Here is a 17,443-nt window from a genome sequence, read left to right on the forward strand (position 1 = left end):
GTCCTGTAAGTCACTGGAATAAACTGGGACGTCCTCAGCTTGTTCATGTCATGACTGTGCAGGATGACGTGCGTCTCTCACCTGCTTTGTAGGACGATCTCACCAGCGGCCCACTGGCTGTGTAAACGAAGCCCATTTCATTCCCAACTTTCTCCCAGTGGGCAAACCTCTCTGGAGTGACGTATTCCTCCACCTAAACCCAAACAAACACCATCACGGTGAGCATTCATTCACCAAACATCCACTTTCTGTTGCTGCTTTAATACAGGAGGAGATAATGTTCTCACCTTCAGGTGGCGTTTGGTGGGCTGCATGTACTGACCCAGTGTTAGACAGTCCACTCCGGCCTCTCGCAGCTCTGCAACATCACCACAAAGAGCGCTCAGGAAATACTTTAAACACTTTAAACATTTGTACAAGTATGTCTGTGTGTGAGTGAGTGGCGAGCGTGCACACCAGCCAAAGTGTGGAGTATCTGCTGGTCGGTCTCCCCCAGTCCGAGCATGATGGACGTCTTGGTGAGCACGGTGGGTTTGACCTTCTTAGCGTGCTTCAGGCGCGTCAGAGATTGATGCGAATTCGCTCTGGGGTCACGCACGTGTCTGGAAACAGGTGAGACAGACTGACAATGAACACACCAAAGGGTGAAGCATGGACAGGTAACAGGGAAACTGGCTCTCCTCTACCACCTGCTGGTTAATGAGTGTATTACTGTGCTGCTGCCTAGGATGATGTCCCTTTGTGGCAGAGCTGCAAAGTCAGACTGTCTGTCTTAATGTTTGAACAGACATTAGATGTTTCAGCTTCTACCCTTGATCATTTAGCATCTTATACAAGCTCAGGAACTCCAGCCGACACATAAAGAAGCTGGTCAAACACAGAGGCCACGTGTTCGGTGTTGTCAGTACCTCTGCAGTCTCGGACTGTCTCCACATTATGGGCGTACCGTCTAACCCAGACGGGCGATCTTCTCACCGCTGCCAGGTCACCACGAAAATCAGGCGTCAGACATTCAACTAGCATGGTTCGGATCCAGTCCAGTGTGGACCTTAGAAATAACATACAACACATACACACAAATAGGAAACTATCACAACTACAAAAACGAACACGCTACGGTGAGGAGGAGCCAGGACGACAGATCAGAGGGGATAACAATCCTGATCCCAACAGAAACATCAGAAAGAGAAAGAGAGAAAGTTACCTGATGGTGTCAGTCAGCCTGTCAAGACAGTCGGTACAGTGCTTCATGAGAGGTCCCAGCAGCGACTGTATAAGATGCTAAATGATCAAGGGTATGTAACATCTAACAAATGTGCAAATATCTGCCACAAGAGGGACCTTCGACCAATCTCTGAGCTGAGTTAGGTGGAATGTGGATGACAAAGAGACGTCATGTACGTCATGACAGTCAACAAGCTGAGGACGTCCCACTGGGATGTGGGACGTCCTCAGCTTGTGGGATGCCTCTGCTCAATGTATGAAAACATCAGCAGTTTCTTCAGGAGAAAGTAGTGAAAAATCTCCTGAAGAAAAGAAAAACAGAAATGAAAATGAAAAGCACCAAACCAGCAGCTTCTTCCCGACCTATAAACCACGCACACATCGACTGTCACAGCTTTACTCCTGCAGCTTCGTCAGCCGAAGCACAGAAGACACGTTTCATTTACAAGTAGCACACAAAGTTAAAAATAGGCAGTTGGTATTAAATAAGGGTAGAGAAGTGACATTAATGTGACTCATTCCTTTGCACTTGTCTTCTTACTGTTTACCTGTGACAACCCGGAGGGGCTGCAGTTTAGGGGAAGGGGGTGAAAGCGAACAAGTCGCAGTTAGAAGCCTAAAGATATGGAGATGCTGTCCGTGTCCTCCTGCTAGAAATACAAGCTGCTGTTTGCAGAAGTTGTAATTGTCTGTAATCTCTGCACCTCAGGGGCAGGAGGGCCCTAAATCATGAAATCCTTCCTCTCAGGGGGGCACCAGAGTTCAGGCGAAGAGCTACTGACCTTTAACCTTTAACCACGTGTTCGCTTCATGAGCTCTCTGATGTCTGCTGCTTCAGGACGGATGATTTAATGGTTTGATGGATTCTGCAGCGGCTTCAAGAAATGATGTACAACACACAAACAAATGTACAGTGTGATGATGATTTGTTACACTTTATATGACAGTAGAAAAAGAGCGATTTGAGCCCTTATTGGACTTTAAGAGTACTCTTGATGTCTCTGTATCGGCTCAAACTGGATCTTTTTAATGTAATAAAACTTGTGTTGTGATGTGAGCAAGTTTTACACACTGAACAAAACTAAACTAAATCAATAAAAATGTACATTTATATTTAAAGAATTAAAAACTCTCAGCCCACATGTGCAGCTTTTTGTGTGTCACTGATTTCTAATAATCAACGGGCACAAATAAATAAAGGACACGTATCACATTTTATTGCATTTTTTTTCCAACAGTCACTGATGCACAGGACAAATACTGATTGACATACAGTTCATTTATGAAAATATTTTTAAAAATAGTATAAAATTTAGCAACAACACTTGATTATATAGTAAATGTAAAAAAGTAGACTCCTACTGATAGTTTGGTTGATTAAAATGCTTACTGGATATTGAGATGTCAAACTAACTCTGTGTGTGTGTGTGGTTGCTATGTTGCTATGGTTACCGCTCAGGTGTAAAGTTACTACGGTTGTTCAAATTATATTAAGACTTGAAGAGAGCCCCAGCTCTCAATGTTTACTACAACTCAACACATCAGATGAGATGTTCCAGTGTCACAAAGATTTCCTGAGATGTTCTTTTCTGCCACCTCCTGGTTGTTTTTGGTCACTTTGGGAGGTTTCAGTCCATGTTCAAAGCAGCGTCTCATCTTTTGTCTTCTCGACATCTGATGCTGGTTGCTGGTCCTCCCGTCGCTTCCTCCTTCTCCGAGCGTCTACATGCATCAGAAGGTTATAAGAAAGAAGGTTAATGACTCTGTTTAATTAAACTTGAGGTCAATTTTGCAATAAAAATAAACACAACATTTCTTTTGAATGAATCCCTACACATCATAACAGGTGGTTAAAAAGTTCTGACAGTAACTTGACATAAAAAAAAGGAAATGGGGGTGTGACTTACAAACCTGCTTTTTTAACCATAATAATGATGATGATGATGGTGATGGTGATGATGGTGATGATGATGATGATGATGGAGAGGATCACGGCGAACTGAGATGAGGTCCTGAAGAAATGAGCTGAAATGACAAAAACCAAACAGCATGATATTTATAGAAAACTCAACCTCAACTGTTAAAAAACAGAAACAATATGTTGAATTTCTTCTGAACTCTTTATAACCTGGAACATAGATGTGTGTCTCTCCGGTCTGGTTGATGTTCTTCTGTTGGACTCTACAGGTGAAGCTGTCACTCTTCTCCACAGTCAACCTTCTGCTGACAGTATAGAGGTCATCAGGACCTCTGACTGTCTCTGTAGGTCCAGCAGAGAGGAGGTTTCCCTCAGCGTCCAGCCAGAACACCTCAGGCTCTGGATACCAGCCTTTAGCCTCACACTGTAAAACCACCTCTCTGCTCTGATTGGAGACAAACTCTATGACGGGCGTGGAGACGACACCTGATGACCAGAGAGGAGGAATTATAACATACGTCACTGATTTGTATCAAACTGCTCGTGGCAGCAAGTCTGACTTACCAACAGTGAGTTGGATGGACGTGTGCTTCATCAGTGAATTCAAGATACACAAATATTTTCCTGTATCAGAAATTTTCACTTTGAAGATTTTCATGGAGGCGTTTCCGTTCTTCAGTTCATCCACAAACAGAGCGGTGCGATTCTTAAAAGATGGATTTTGTCTCCAGTACACCTGTCGTCCATCTTCATGAAAATGGATGTACTTTGGGACTAAATCAGTTCTGATCCACACCACCAGCTCTGACCTGACATCCATGGGAGGTTCAAGGTGACATGGTAGAATGACATCATCACCAGCCAGGGCCACGATTGGTTGATGTGAACAAATTAACTGTGACTGTTCTGCAAGGAAACAAGAAACAGAAACAAACATGAACAACAGTGAAAAGTAGAGAAGGTGAGAACAGCCGTGCTTTCTCTGTAGCCTCACAGAGCCTCACTGTGGCTGTACATTTATGTTAACGTCTGCTTCTTTCCAACACATGCACACATCGATGTGTTACTGGAGTGTTTTGTGTTGAAATTACCTCCAACAGACTGAAGAACCATGAAAATGAAAACACTGCAGGTCCTGAAGGACAGTCCATCACTGGGCTGGATCTTTGGCTGCAGCATGCTGGACTCCTGAAAAGTTCACTTTGCAGTTACTTTGTGCTCCATGTGACTTCAAAACACTTCATCTGCACAGACTAGTGTCAGTGACAGTTTCCTCATCGCTCCCTGAGCCACCATCCGACCCTCCCTCAGTCCCGTCCTGAGTGTCCTGGACATATCCTGTATTCTGTGATTCTCCTCTTTTCATTTCTAACCGGCCCGTTTCAGTTTTTGTCCGTGCTCGCCCGGTGTCTCCTCTCTGTCTCTCGCTCGCACATATACAGGTCAAAATAAATGCGATAGTATGAAAACACTACAAGTGAAGTGAAGTTTTTTAGAATACCTGAAACCCTTTTTTGTGGAGGACTTGATGCAGCCCAGCCTCACCCAGACTCTACCTCCAGTGGCCCCCAGGTAAACTGAGTTTGAGACCCCACACAGACTAGTAGAAAACACTGAGGCAGAGGGGGATGACAGTGATACAGCTCACTGGAGAGCTCCGTGGGAATGCTGCTGACTTTGACACGGGAGACTAGGGTTCGGATCCAGTCCAGTGTGGACCTTAGAAATAACATACAACACATACACACAAATAGGAAACTATCACAACTACAAAAACGAACACGCTACGGTGAGGGGGAGCCAGGACGACAGGTCAGAGGGGAGAACAATCCTGATCCCAACAGAAACATCAGAAAGAGAAAGAGAGAAAGTTACCTGATGGTGTCAGTCAGCCTGTCAAGACAGTCGGTACAGTACAGAGCAGCGTGTTGTGAAACTGTTTCACTGCTTTTCACTGATTTTCACAGGAACTGTTCTCATCAGCATGCTGGACTCCTCCTCCACCAGCTCTGAGGAGTGAAATCAGTGAAACCACACTCACAGCTCAGTGAAACCACACTCACCACACTCACAGCCCACACTCACAGGAACTGTGAGTGTGGGCTGTGAGTGTTCAGCCCAGCTCAGTGAAACCACACTCACCACACTCACAGCCCACACTCACAGGAACTGTGAGTGTGGGCTGGATACACACTGCTCTGTGTGGTTCCTGACGTGGGTTCCTGACGTTGTTTTCTGTGTTAGCTCTGTGTGGTTTTCCTTTTGAACCACATTATGAACCACGTTGGAAATGGAACCGTTTCAACATTCATGTAGATTTATTTATTTAGATTTATTTATTCATGTAGGTTCATGTTTCAGGTTTATTGCTCCCCATTTACATATTGTGTAGATTTATTTATTACTCCCTCCCTCGTACAACATTGCAATGCAATTGTAGCTGCCATTGAAGGCAGGATAAATAAATAAATACATACATAAATAGGTTAATAAAGAGTTTAATAAATATTGAGTTAAAAATACAGTTCATGAATGAACACATTTCTAAGATTAATAGTTTGATATTAAAAGCAACGTCAAGTGCATTTCATATTTTGTTTTCTTTCTTTACTAAGGGCATAAGGGTTAATTTTGGATAGGAACCAAAGTTCTGCCGTCTCAAGTTGACGGGTGTGTTGCCACACATTATAAAAACAATTTGGACCACGCTAGCAGGCAGACGTGTGCTGATGCTGCGGATAACTAACAAGTGTTAAGACGTTGAAAAGACATTAAGTTCATCGACTTAAGTTTCCTAATTTCCTCTGTGAAAGTGAAAGCGGCCAATGATGTATGTTTTGTTGTTTCGTTACTTGTTTTATTTAGTAAATCTAACGTAAAGTCTTCTAAGTCATGTATCATACCGTTATGTTTGTACCATTAAGTCTTTCTATGTGTACCTAATTTATTTTCATGTACTTTCCTTTGTATGTTTTGTACCAGTTCTCACGGCGAAAAATCACGCAGATAGTGTGATTAAAGTCTGTAACATAAAGAACCGCTTGGCTTCGTCATTTCGTTCACGAGAGGGAACTACAGCAATATTCAAGGGGAAAGTTTCCCTTCCCCAAGTCATCTCGATGGACCAGAAAGTCCTGGATGAAGAGGAGAATGAAGGGGTCCGGGAACCGTTCATCTTCCTGTTCAGTCTGCAGGAAGACCATGAGGCTTTTTGCAAGGAAATGATGGACACAAGACATATGCAGACATTTTCTGCTTTTGAAACCTAAGTGTAGGCTACTGTCATGGTCTGTGTCTTTTGTTTCCTGTTTTACTCCTGTTTTATTTTGAAAGTTCAGTGTCCTGTCTTCCTGTGTGTTCCCATCAAGTACGTATATTATATTATATTATCTTTTTTTTCTATTATATATATTATTATATTTATAATTTATATTATATTATTTACACAAGAGCGGCCACTTGCCGTCATAGTCTCGCCACCGATGGCCCCAGATAAGGGTCCAAGCGCGGGGGGATGCTGCGACTTTGACACGAGGAGGAGCTGGTTTCGGACCAGTCCAGTGTGACCTTAGAAATAGGCTCAAACTGGATCTTTTTAATGTAATAAAACTTGTGTTTGTTGTGAGGCAAGTTTTACACACTGAACAAAACTAATCAATGAAAATGTACATTATATTTAAAGATTAAAAACTCTCAGCCAACATTTGCAGCTTTTTGTGTGTCACTGATTTCTAATAATCAACGGGCACAAATAAATAAAAGGACACGGATCACATTTTATTGCATTTTTTTTCCAACAGTCACTGATGCACAGGATAAATACTGATTGACATACAGTTCATTTATAAAAAATATTTTAAAAAAATAGTCTAGACCCAGGTGAAGGACTCAAAAGAAAAAAAACGGCCTATGCAGGAAAATGATCTCATTTAGTCCATAATAAAAGGTCAATTTGAATGCAAATAGATACATTTACTGCTTTGCAATGTCAAAATTAACTTTTTACTGTCATTTTTACATGAATTCTTAATACCCATCATAACTCAGAGCAACCAAAACATGGATTTACATGAGGATTTTTAAAATAAACTCAGTTTCTTTCTTTTAGCATACAGCTCGAATTATTTGCATAAAATACATTAATTTTACTATTCACAACCGTACAAACACCATTTCAAACTCAACACTCTATCAGGAGTTTCACTCACAGTAATAAAATAACAGCACAAGATTCATAAAGCACATAAACACATAATGTCTTCTGACATTAATAAATTACTCCGACCTGTTTCGAGTTCATCCCGACTAAAGAGAGAGTACAAGGCTCATTTTATAATGTAAACATTGATCGTTACTCACCGGGAAATCAATCGTTCACAACAGTATACTCTCTTCTCTTTCAGTTTTATGACTTCTGACTTCTAAGTTTTTATCATTTCAATTCTAACTTTTCCTCTTTCTTCTCTTCTCTTTTATCATCTACTCACACACCATGCATCGGTCGAGGGGACTCGCAGAGATTGGCCCTAAGGTAACATGCACACACCTGTCAGCTTTTCCTCACTGAAAAACAGGCTGAACAACTGCCACCTCTATGAAAGGGACAGTAACACATATACAGTTTGGTTTCTTTAGGAGAACATGTTTTTACTGCTCCACTCTGGTGTAAAGATAGTCATGAATTTACATTTTGAGGGAAACATCTAGAACATAAATACATCATGTAAAGATGCTTTTTTCAAAGCCACTACAAATAACCTGGGGTTTAACTAACCCTGGTTACACATGAAGAATACAGCAGAAGGCGGTACTGATGTTGAATGTTTATAGAACTCACCTGTTCAAATTATATTAAGACTTGAAGAGAGCCCCAGCTCTCAATGGTCACTACAAAACGCAACACAATCAGATGAGAGTTTCCAGTGTCGACAAAGAGTTTCCTTGATTCCTGAGATGTTCTTTCGGCCGACCTATCCCTGTTGTTTGTGTCCACTTGGGAGGTTTCAGTCCAGTGTTTCCAAGCAGCGTCTCATCTTTTGTCTTCTCGCATGATCTGATGCTGTTGCTGGTCCTCCGTCGCTTCCTCTTCCTCTCTCCCGAGAGTCTACGCACCAGAAAGGGGTTATAAGTAGACATGTTTTGTTTTTTGGTTTTAATGACTCTGTGTGTAATAACTTGAACGTCAATTTCAATAAAATAAACACATGTTCTTTTGAATGAATCCCGAGACCATATAACAGGTGGAGAAAAGTAAACTTGGACCATAAAAAAAAAAAAAATGGAAGGTGTAACTTACAGGCTACATTTTTAAGCAGAATAATCTGAGATCACCCCCAATAATCCAACAAGAATGATTGATGGTGATGGAAGGATCAGGTCCCCGAAGAAAAATGAAGCGTGAAAATAGACAAACACCAAACCAATGATATTTTATAAGAAAACCTCAAACTCAACTGTTAAAAAACAGAACAATATGTTGAATGTCTTTTGAACTTCTTAGAACCTGAAACACAGATGGTTGTCGCTCTGGTTCTGGTTGATGTTCTTCCTGTGGACTCTTACAGTGAAGCTGTTCCGCGCTCTTCTTCCACAGCAATCTTCTGCTGACAGTATGAAGGTCAATCAGGACCTCTACGTGTCTCTGTAAGGGATCCAGCATAGAGGGAGGTTTCCCTCAAGCGTCCCGCAGAACACCTCAGGGCTCTGGAGAACCAGACTTTAAAGCCTCACACTGTAAAACCACCTCTCTGCTCTGATTGGAACAACTCTATGGACGGGCGGGGAAGACGACACCTGATGACCAGGAGAGGAGTAATTATAACATACGTCAACTGTTTGTATCAAACTGCTGTGGCAGCAAGTCTGACTTACCAACAACTGAGTTGATGGAACACTTCCTTCATCAGTGAATTCAAGATACACGAAATATTTTCCTGTATCAAAAGTTGCACTTTGAAGTGTTCATGGAGGCGTTTCCGTTCTTATAGTTCATCCCACAAACAGAAAGCAGTGGCGATTCCTTTAAAAGATGGATTTTGTCCTCCAGTACACCGGTCGTCCCCTCTTCGTAAAATGGATGTACTGTGGGTCTAAATCAGTTCGATCCACCACCACCACTCTGACCCTGACCATCCATGGGAGGTTCAAGGAGGTGACTGGTAAGAATGGACATATCACCATGTCAGGGCCTAACGATTGGTTGATGGGGGGGGGTTGAAACAAATGAACTGGACGCGGTGCTCTGCAAGGGAAACAAGAAACAAACAAACATGAAAACAAACATTGAAAAGTAGAGAAGGTTAGACGCAGGCCGTTGCTTTCTCTTAGCCTCACAGAGCACGCACTGTTGCGTGGACATTTATTTAGCGTCTATTCTTTCCGCACAATTCACACATCGATGTGTTAGGGAGTGTTTTGTGTTGAAATTACCTCCAACAGACAGAAAACAATGAGATGAAAAGCACTGCGGTCCTGAAGGACAGTCCATCACTAGGCTGGATCTTTGGCTGCACATGGCCTGGGACCCTAAAAGTTCACTTTGCAGTTCTTTAGTTCTCCAATGTGACTCAAAACACTTCATCTAAACACAGACTAGTGTCAGTGACAGTTTTCCACGTCATCCCTCATCGCTCCCTGACCACCATCCGACCCTCCCTCAGTCCCGCCTGAGTGTCCTGACATATCCTGTATTCGGTGATTCGCCCTCTTTTTTTCATTTCTAACCGGCCGTTTCAGTTTTTTGTCCCGGCTCCGCCCGGTTGTCTCCGCTCGTCTCCTCTGTCCGCCCTCGCTCCCGAGTCATATACATTCAATAATGCGAGAGGAAAAACACTACAAGTTGAAGTGAGTTTGTTAGAATACCGAAACCCTTTTTTTGTGGGATGACGTGATGCAGCCCCAGCCTCACCCAACTGACCTCCAGTGGCCCCCAGGTAACCTAGTTTGAGACCCACACACAGACTAGTAGAAAACACTGAGGACAGAGGGGATGACAGTGAAACAGCTCACATGGAGATGCTCCAATTGGTAATGCTTGGCTGACCTTGTTGGAACACGGAGAAGACTAGGGTTTCGGATCCAGTCCTTTGGACCCTTAGAAATAACATATCAACAAATACACAAAAAGTAGGAAATACACAACTACAAAAACGAACACGCTAACGGTGAGGGAAAGCCAGGAACAAAGGGTTAAAGGGGGAAACAATCCTGATCCAACATAAACAGCAGAAAGAAGAAAGCGAGAACAGTTACCTGTGGTGTCATCAGCGGTACGTAATTCATGAGAGGTCCCGAACTTTATATACCACGAGGGTGAGTGGCAAACAAGTTTCAAGTGTGTTTTGTGTGTTTCATTTCAACGCGGGTTTTACTGAGAAAATTAACCAATTTTTCACTGAGAGTCTGATAATCCAGGGAACAACCGCCACCCTGCGTGGTCATAATGGTTCATCAACTTACCAGTACTGTCAGCAGTGTGGAAAGACCCGACCAGAAAAAAAAACCAGAAGAGACAAGACATCTATGTTCCACCAGGTTTTATAAAGAGTTCAAAAGAAATTCAACATATTGTTTCGTTTTTTTAACAGTTTGATGTCCGAGTTTGTCTATAATATCATCATTTTTGTCATTTCAGCTCATGGCTTTTCTTCAAGCCTGCGCTTCGTTGGAAACCAGCAGCTCGTTTCAACATCCGCCCCTTTAAGTTGTAAACCTGCAGGGTGTCCTGTCCTGTAATTCATGTAGATTTAGTTATTTTAGATTTATTATTCATGTAGGTTCATGAGGGTTATGGCTCCCCATTTACATTGGGAAGATTTATTTATTACGTAGCCCTCTCTCGTACAACAATTGTTGCAATGCAATATTGCAAAGGGGAAAGTATTTCCGCTTCCCCAGCTCTCGATGGACCAGAAAGTCCTGGGATGAAGAGGATAATGAAGGGGTCCGGGAACCGTGTCATCTTTCCTTTCAAGATCCTGGCAGTAAAGACATGAGGCGGGTTGCAAGGAAAAATGATGACACAAGACATATGCAAGCATGTCTGCTTTTGAAACCTAAGGTAGCTACTGCATGGGTCTGTGTATTTTGTTTCCTGTTTTACTCGGTTTATTTTGAAAGGTCAGTGTCCTGTCTTGCCTTGGGTTCCCAGCAATACGTATATTAATTTATGAGATTAGATATATTTGTATATATATAGTTATATTAGATTTATATATAGGGAACAGTCGGTGTGAGCTCACTGAAGTCAGGGCGACGCGCAAGCGGACTGCTGGGGACCTGCGCGTTTCCACAACCCATCGATAGGCTGAGCCCAAATGTGTCCCACATGTGATAATGAACACTGGCAGGCTCAGTGTGTCTCCCACCGACGGCTTTTTTCATTTCTAACCGGCCCGTTTCAGTGTTTTGTCCGTGCTCGCCCGGTGCTCCCCCTCCTCTCTCTCTGTTCCTATCGCTCGCACATATAACCGTCAAAATAAATGCGAGAGTATGAAAACACTACCATGAAGTGAAGTTTTTAGAATACCTGAAAAAACCCTTTTTTTGTGTGGAGGACTTGCTGCAGACCCAGCCACACCGCAAACGCGACCTCCAGTGGCCCCAGTAAACTGAGTTTGAAGACCCCAAACAGACGATAGAAAACACGGAGGCGAGGAGGATGACAGGGATACAGCTCACTAGGAGCTCCGGGGTAATTGCTTGCTGACGGTGACAAAACGGGAAGACTAGAGGGTTCAGGTCCCAGTCCCAGTGGTGGAACCTAGAAAGAACATACAACACATAATACACAAAAATAGAACTATCACAACTACAAAAAACGAACACGCTAACGGTGGAGGGGGCAGACGACAGGTCAGAGGGGAGAACAAGAAGACCCTGATCCCAATAGTCCCTTTCACTGACGGACTGACTGACTGAAATAAAATACAGAAAGGAAGCAAAAGACAACAGTGGCACAAAGAAAAGCAGAGAGAAGAAAAGGAAAGACAGAAAACAGAAGAAAACAGAAAGCAGTGACTGTTTTGAAGTCAGATCTGAGTCAGTCGGATATGAACGATATGAACAAGTCATGTGTACCTTCTGAAATGTGTCCAGTTCGGAAATGTGGTCCCATTAATACCAGTAAGTTGACAATACCAGTTCAAAAATATTTGAAAAGTATCTAACAGTATTATTATATATTAATGATTAAAAAACTTAACTGGATTATCAAAGTTAAGACTGTTTCTGTGTGTGTGGGGTTGCTAATTGTCTAAAGGCAAATCAAATTTAAAGCCTCAGCCCGATCGCTCATGAAAATGGTTAGAATTGTTTTAATATTTCCACCTATGTACACAACACCCATCGTCCCTGACCTGAGTGTGTGGTGGTCGCTGTCAATAAGCGCCGATAACATAAAAGAAAAGAAAGTAACAATATAAAAACAATAGCATAGAAAAAACACCTACACAACCCCCGAGTACCACAAAGACTGTTTGGAGACATACGCTGAACATTCTCTTTATAGCGGACATTGGTCCAAGGAGAGCCCCCAGCGCTCAATGTTCACTACAACTCAACACATCAGATAAGATGTTTCAGTGTCAACAAAGTTTCCTGAATGTCGTTTTCTGCCACCACTCCTGGTTGTTTTGGTCACTTTGGGAGGTTTCAGTCCATGTTCAAAGCAGCTCTCATCTTTTGTGCTCACATCTGATGCGGTCGCGGTCCTCCCGTCGCTTCCTCCTTCTCCGAGCGTCTACATGCCCAAGGTTTAAAGTAGAACTTGTTATAATGACCCTGTTTAATTAAACTTGAGGTCAATTTTGCAAAAAAAAAACACGAACATTTCTTTTGAATGAATCCCACACATCATAACAGGTTGGTAAAAAGTAACTTGACATAAAAAAAAAGAAAATGAAGGTGTGACTTACGGCCCATTTTTAAGCATAATAATACTGAGCATCAACCCCCAAAATCCAACAATAATGATGATGATGGAAGGAGCGGGCAACGAAGAGATCCCAAGAAATAGCTGAAAGGACAACAACCAAACAGCATGATATTTATAGAAAACTCGACCTCAACTGTTAAAAACAGAACAATATGTTGAATTTCTTTTGAACCTTTATAACCTGGACACTAGATGTTGTGTCTCTCTGTCGGTTGAAGGTTCTTCTGTTGGCTCTACAGGGTGAAGCTTGGTCGCTCTCTCCCACATCAATCTTTCTGCTGACAGTATAAGAGGTCATCAGGACCTCTTACTGTCTCTGTAGGTCCAGCGAGAGGAGGGTTCCCTCAGCGCCACCAGAAACACCTCAGCGCTGGATACAGCCTTTAGCCTCAACACGTAAAACCACCTCTCTCTCTGATTGGAGACAAACTTAGACGGGCGTGAGACGAACCACCGAGGACCAGAGAGAGAGAATTATAACTAACTCACTGTTGTATAAAACTGCTCGGTGTGCAGCAAGTCTGACGTTACCAACACTGAGTTGATAGACACATCCTTCTCAGTGAAATCAAGCTAACACAAATATTTTCCTGTATCCAAATTTTCACTTGGAAGATTTTCATGGAGGCGTTTCCGTTCTTCAGTTCATCCACAAACAGAGCGGTGAGATTCTTAAAAGATGGATTTTGTCTCCAGTAACACCGTCGTCCGTATCTTCATGAAAATGGATGTACTTTGTGTCTAAATCAGTTCTGATCCAACACCACCAGCTTCTGACCTGGACATCCATGGGAGGTTCAAGGTGACTATGGAAATGACATCATCACCAGCCAGGGCACGAGGTTGATGTTGAACAAATTAACTGTGACTGCTCTGCAGGAAAACAAGAAAACAAACAAACAAACAACAGTGAAAATAGAGAAGGTGAGAACAGCCGCTTTCTCGTAGCCTCACAGAGCCTCACTGTGGCTGTACATTTATGTTAAACGTCTGCTTCTTTCCAACACAGGCACACATCGATGGTGTTTACTGGAGTGTTTGTTGTTGAAATACCTCCAACAGACAGAAGAACCATGAAAATGAAAAACACTGCAGGCCTGAAGGACATCATCACTGGGCTGGAATCTTTGCTTGCCATGCCTGGACCTGAAAAGTTCACTTTGCAGTTACTTGTGCTCCATGTGACTTCAAAACACTTCATCTGCACAGACTAGTAGAAAACACTGAGGCAGAGGGGGATACAGTGATACAGCTCACTGGAAGCTCAGTGGTAATGCTGCGACTTTGACACTGGAGACTGAGTGTTGAATCTGAGGAGACCACAAATATTCGAGCTCGGACGTCACGAACAAGCTCCTGGAACAAGACAGCGTCTGGACAACAACACGAAAAACGGAAACTATCACAACTAGACTTGAGAACAACACAAATGTGCTCGGGAGTGGGGAGCCAGGAACGACAGGTCAGAGGTCCCCCAATAATCCCCACAGAAATGTGTCAGTCCCACCGTTTCCACAGTCCTACAAGAGGCATGAGGCGTGTTTCCACCTTGTTTTGTTTTGGCAACATTACTCTGCAGCCTCTGCTCCTAAAAAGCATCCTGATAGATGGAGGTGTTGTATTGGTCACGACGGTTAGACCATAAAAACATGGTGCATACTTATGTACATTAACTTTAATACAGCCTGCAAATATTTGTATTTTGACTGAAATCTTTATAATAAAGTCTCTAATAAAAATCATGTAAAGAGACCAGTTGCACGTAACAAATAAAAAAAAGCAAGTACAATATAAAAAAAATAGCAGTAGAAAAAGTTAAAAATAAGAATACAGCAGAAGGCAAATGTTAAATTTAAATGTTAATTTAAATCTCATTTTAATTTAACATTATTTTAGATGTAACATTTAATTAAAGAATATTAAATATCTCAAAGTGAACAAGTATTTTGTAAATGTGCAAAAAAGAAAAAATGTAAACATTGTTTGAAGCTAAATTATTGTTCTAGCGTGATCACTTTCAACGTCCCCCCATATAATCCCAACAGAAACAGCATGTTTTACTGTAATCTTCAGGATGGTGGAGTCACTGGTCCCAGTTCCCCAGAAACACCAGCCTCAGTGTTGTTGGTCCAGTATTTGACCCCCCCGCCCCTCAGTAATTCGCGTAGGTATTCTTATGTACTTTTACTCCTTGTTTAGGGCAATAACCAAAAAACCGACCATGACAACTCGAAACTACAACACGACATGAGACTGTAGTCCAAGCCAGTGCTCCACATTGGTAATAAGCAGATACAGTAAATGATCGGATAGTATGAAAACAATAACAAGTAAGTGAAGTTTTTTAGAATACCTGAAAACCCTTTTTTGTGGAGTGACTGGAATGCAAAGCCCCGCTCCCCCAGACTCTACCTCCGTGGCCGCCCAGGTAAACTGAGTTTGAAGACCCGCACCCAGACTATAGAAAACACTGAGGCAGAGGGGGATGAACAGTGATCGCTCACTGGAGAGGCTACGTGGGTAAGCGCTGACTTTGACACGAGAGACTAGGGTTCGGACCAGTCCCCATGTGGACCCGTAAATAACATACAACACATACAACAAAATAGGAAACGATCACAACTACAACACGAACACGCTACGGTGAGGGGGGCCCAGGACGACGATTTCAAGGGGATAGACAATCCTGATCCCAACAGAAACATCAGAAAGAGAAAGAAGAAGTTACCTATGGTGTCATCCGAGCGGACGGTAATAAGAGAGGTTCCCGAAACTTATATACCACGAGGGTGAGGGGCAAACAAGTTTTCAAGTTTCAAGTGGTGGGTATAAGTTGTGTGGTCAGCCGCGGTGACTGAAAAAAAATTACCAATTTTCAACTGAACAGGAAAGAGAGAAGGTCAGATGGTACATCAACTGTACATACTGTCAGTCAGGAGAAGACCCGACCAGAGAGACCCACAAGCTAATGTCCAGGTTAATAAAGAGTTTTTCAAAAAGAATTCAACATTTGTTTCTGTTTTTTATAACATTGAGGTCGAGTTTTCCTATAAATTTTCTTCAACTCATTTCTCAGCCATGGCCGTCGTAGGAACCAAGCTCGTTTTAAACATCCGCCTTTAAGTTTGTAACCCTGCCGTGCTGTCTGAAGTCTTAGATTTAATTTTAATTTAGATGTATTTATTCAATGTAAGGTGTCCATGTAGTTTATGCTCCCCATTTACATATTAGTGTAAGATTTAATTATTACTCCCTTAACTCGCCTCTCTTCGTCAACATTGCAAACTGGCAATATCCAAGGGGAAAGTGTCCCTTCCCCAATTCATCTCGATGGACGCAAAAGTCCGTGATGAAGAGGAAAGGAAGGGGTCCCGGGAACCGTCATCTGCCTGGTTCATTCTGCAGAGACGCATGAGGCCTTTGCAAGGAATGATGGAACCACAAGACATAGGCAGACATTTTTCTCCTGCTTTTGAAACTAAGTGTAGGCCACTGTCATTGCTGTGTCTTTGTTTCCTGGTTTCCTCCTGTTTTATGCTGAAGTTCAGTGTCCTTTCCTCCTGTGTGTTCCCATCAAGTACGTCTATATATGATATTAATATTATATTATATTATATTAATATATATTATAATATTATCTTATATTATATATATTTATTAATTTACTACAAAGGATCAGCGCGGGGGACGTGAGATCAACGTTGAGGCGCCCGCCCCCGATCGGCGGGCTGCAGCCAGAGGGGCGGCTCGTCCTTAGTTTATGAACGTCTTGTGTGAGCTCACTGAAGTCATGGCGCTGCGCAAGCGAACTGCTGTGGAGCTGCTTCTTTTCTTCTCCACAAACCATCTATTTCTGAGCCCCAAGTTTCCACAAGTGTTGAGTATAACGGCTGCGCGTCAGTTGCTCTCCATACAACCCGACTTTTGATACGTGACACTCGGGTTCCAAGGGAAACCAGTACCAGTGTGACCTTAGACAATCTCCTAGCTTACCAGGCCTATGAAATATATCGTGGGGGACAAAATAATCACTGGACAAGAAAACAGAAACATATCACAACTAGAACTACAAGCAACAACGCTACGGCGAAGGGGAAAGCCAGGACGACAGATCACAGGATAACAACCCACTTCACTAAGAGCTCGACAACTCTCTTTCTGTTCACACACCAGTGGTTTCCCAACCTTTTTTGCTTGATACCCCCTGAGCCTTCTTGTACTTCAGGAGTACCCCTCCACACATATATGCTTGAAAATTCCAAAAAATAGACATAACCGCGGTTATAGAGGAAAATCATTTTATTTTAGTCTTCTTAAACTGAAAATAAACTTTGTCAGGCTCCTCTCCTGCTCCTCACTCTTCTTTT

The 17,443-nt window shown here is 42.5% G+C and overlaps 2 protein-coding genes and 1 long non-coding RNA gene across 7 annotated transcripts; all 3 read right to left on the reverse strand.

The window, feature by feature from the left end:
• Positions 1-8: 8 nt before the first annotated feature.
• Positions 9-1,023, reverse strand: LOC113746524 (lipoyl synthase, mitochondrial-like). The gene is made up of 4 exons (XM_027282526.1): positions 947-1,023; positions 457-602; positions 288-358; positions 9-193 (listed from the first exon to the last, which is right to left on the reverse strand). Exons 1-4 carry the CDS (start codon positions 1,021-1,023, stop codon positions 44-46), a joined length of 444 nt encoding a protein of 147 aa, XP_027138327.1. The 3' UTR covers positions 9-43.
• Positions 1,024-2,419: 1,396 nt separating this feature from the next.
• LOC109138790 (butyrophilin subfamily 1 member A1-like) lies at positions 2,420-5,145 on the reverse strand. 5 transcript variants are annotated; one of them, XM_027282712.1, is made up of 7 exons: positions 5,018-5,145; positions 4,644-4,861; positions 4,234-4,330; positions 3,707-4,048; positions 3,353-3,628; positions 3,136-3,249; positions 2,420-2,946 (listed from the first exon to the last, which is right to left on the reverse strand). In XM_027282712.1, exons 3-7 carry the CDS (start codon positions 4,319-4,321, stop codon positions 2,864-2,866), a joined length of 903 nt encoding a protein of 300 aa, XP_027138513.1. In that variant the 5' UTR covers positions 4,322-4,330; positions 4,644-4,861; positions 5,018-5,145; the 3' UTR covers positions 2,420-2,863. The 5 variants fall into 5 exon arrangements, with proteins under 5 accessions (XP_027138513.1, XP_027138514.1, XP_027138510.1 ...); XM_027282713.1 differs by lacking the exon at positions 4,644-4,861 and having other exon boundaries at positions 3,132-3,249; positions 5,018-5,073; XM_027282709.1 differs by lacking the exon at positions 4,644-4,861 and having other exon boundaries at positions 5,018-5,072.
• A 1,762-nt stretch (positions 5,146-6,907) lies between these two features.
• Positions 6,908-8,043, reverse strand: LOC113746567 (uncharacterized). Its single transcript, XR_003462958.1, has 2 exons — positions 7,980-8,043; positions 6,908-7,668 (listed from the first exon to the last, which is right to left on the reverse strand). It is a non-coding gene; the product is annotated as an uncharacterized LOC113746567 (long non-coding RNA).
• Between the last annotated feature and the right edge of the window lie 9,400 nt (positions 8,044-17,443).

Source organism: Larimichthys crocea, chromosome X (assembly GCF_000972845.2).
Source record: "Larimichthys crocea isolate SSNF chromosome X, L_crocea_2.0, whole genome shotgun sequence".
Taxonomy (NCBI): domain Eukaryota; kingdom Metazoa; phylum Chordata; class Actinopteri; family Sciaenidae; genus Larimichthys; species Larimichthys crocea.